We start from the raw sequence: 2127 nt of genomic DNA, 5'->3' as shown, positions 1-2127 counted from the left end.
TCAGTCACAATACGTTGTTGGGTTCTTCAACAACCTTCAATCGATCCACAAGATGATCTTTTTTTGAAGTACCTTCTTCAAGTGATGTATCACACCAAACACTTCGACCTGATCTCTCACAAACTCTTTCGGAGTTTCTCTAAATTTCGTGTGACTAAGAGATTGATGAAACTTTAGAGAGAATAAGCAATCCTTTATATAGAAATACTGCAATATGCGGCGGCGGTATCCAGACACAATAACTGAGTGTTCGGCCACAACTTGGGTTTCACAACCCTATATATATGTCTCGTCCGGACTTGCCTCTTTTAGATTTGCGCTATTCGTAGTGACGCCCAGACATCCCTGCCAATAGGATGTTTCTGGAACTCTAACCGTCTAGACATGTTCTTTGTCCATCCGGACACCCATGAACCCAATACAGTTGTTCAGACTTTTTTGGTAACGAGCACTTTATGTAATGCCTTCTGCAGTTTGTCGTCCGAACTTATCCTCTTCTTGTCCAGATTCCCAATTTTGTACTTGTCTTCTTTCAAGAGTTTCTTCACATTCTCTAATTGCAGACCTAAGTACGAGCTACCCAAAATCCCCAAAACATAAAATCAAGTTTTGAACATCGTATAAGCCAATATGAAATAATTTGCAAATTAACCTAGTCTAGGAAGATTACAATATGAAATAATTTACAAATATTGTAGCATATATGGCATACTAGGGCGTTATAGTTCAATTAGAAACCGCTCAAATAGCGCAAGGAGGAAAAGAAAAAGTCCCATTATGTTTCCAGTATTGTTAATATGATACTTCTAATAATATATTACAAGAAAATAGCGTGTGCGGCATTATTTAGATAAACAATGTGAATTTGAAAGATTAGAAAATGATCTTGTCATTCTGAATCCTTTGATGCAAATCATAAGGGGGTTTCAGTTTATTTTAACAATGTGAAGTTCATTACGTCATGAAGGGAAAAGACAAGGAAATAAAATCTTGAAGATCGATCATAGTACAACATTGTAGGCCTGGGTTTTGTTTATTTATTTATTACTGGATACCTTAAGGCAGGACCACTTTGTATACCTACCCTTTTAAGGGCAAACCCTATATGTGCCCCTCACATGAATCAGATAAACAATATCGAATGCTTTATGGTAAAGATATAGGTGAATCTTTTATAATATAAAAGATGCCTAAGGTTAAAATGAAAATCCCTTATACTGTCAAAAACTTGAGAACATGGCATATTAAAATAAGTTACGAACTTACGATACAATTACCTCTAACAAGTCTTCCTCCACTTCCTCTCCCATTCTTTGTGCAACTTAATTTGGACAAGAAATCTCTCGTTTCTGCTTCTCACTTTCAAAATAAAGATTTCCTTATATTTGCATGTAGGATGACAACTATATATGTATATGTAATCTCATGAAATCCATTTTGGCTCAAGCATATAGTCTATATATATATATAATCCTTCACAAAGAAACCAGATTCAGTGTGGATCATGACCTAGTCGAAGCTCCAAATCCACTTCTTCATCGTTGTTAACTCCCCTCTTCATTCCATCATCCTCTACTTGCATGGAGCCGATTTGAAGGCTCAAATTTGCACCCAAAAGTTGTTGGTTCAAACACTTGGACCCAAACAAATCACTTTGATGGAAATTAGCGTGTGGGTGTGGCTGAAAATACGTATGACAATTCCTTTGCAATTGCGCCTCGAAAACTGGGGAATACTTTGATGCTTCGCATGAAACCGGTGAAATATATGTAGAAGAAGGGATGTAGTCCTCCTCGTTTGCTTTGTTTGAAAGCGAAGGGCTTCTGATTTTCTTGGTCTTGGCTCGATCTTTCCTGTGGATGTTCATATGCCCTCCCAAGGCCTGCGCGTTGTCGAAGCCCCGCTTGCAAAATGTGCACTCGTACGAGCTTTTACTGCCCATCTCGTCTTTCACTTGTTCTTGCCGATCATGATCATTCTCTTCGCTTGAAGTTTCCGACCCTCCTTGTTTGCCGGACTCCATACCGAGAGACCCTTTTCCGGCGATCTCGTTTTGGCGCAAAATTGATATGGCCGGGGATGGAAAGTAGTATATAGAGAGAGAGGGAGAGGGAGAGAGAGGGCCGG

At 39.0% G+C, this 2127-nt stretch overlaps 1 protein-coding gene across 1 annotated transcript; it reads right to left on the bottom strand.

Moving 5' to 3' along the window:
• Window positions 1–1447: 1447 nt before the first annotated feature.
• On the bottom strand, window positions 1448–2127 carry LOC132176892 (transcriptional regulator TAC1). Its single transcript, XM_059589051.1, has one exon. The coding sequence runs from the start codon at window positions 2021–2023 to the stop codon at window positions 1493–1495; it is 531 nt and encodes a 176-aa protein (XP_059445034.1). The 5' UTR covers window positions 2024–2127; the 3' UTR covers window positions 1448–1492.

Source organism: Corylus avellana, chromosome ca4 (assembly GCF_901000735.1).
Source record: "Corylus avellana chromosome ca4, CavTom2PMs-1.0".
In the NCBI taxonomy this organism is placed as follows: Eukaryota; Viridiplantae; Streptophyta; class Magnoliopsida; order Fagales; family Betulaceae; genus Corylus; species Corylus avellana.
This window is presented reverse-complemented; position numbering and strand designations above follow the sequence as displayed.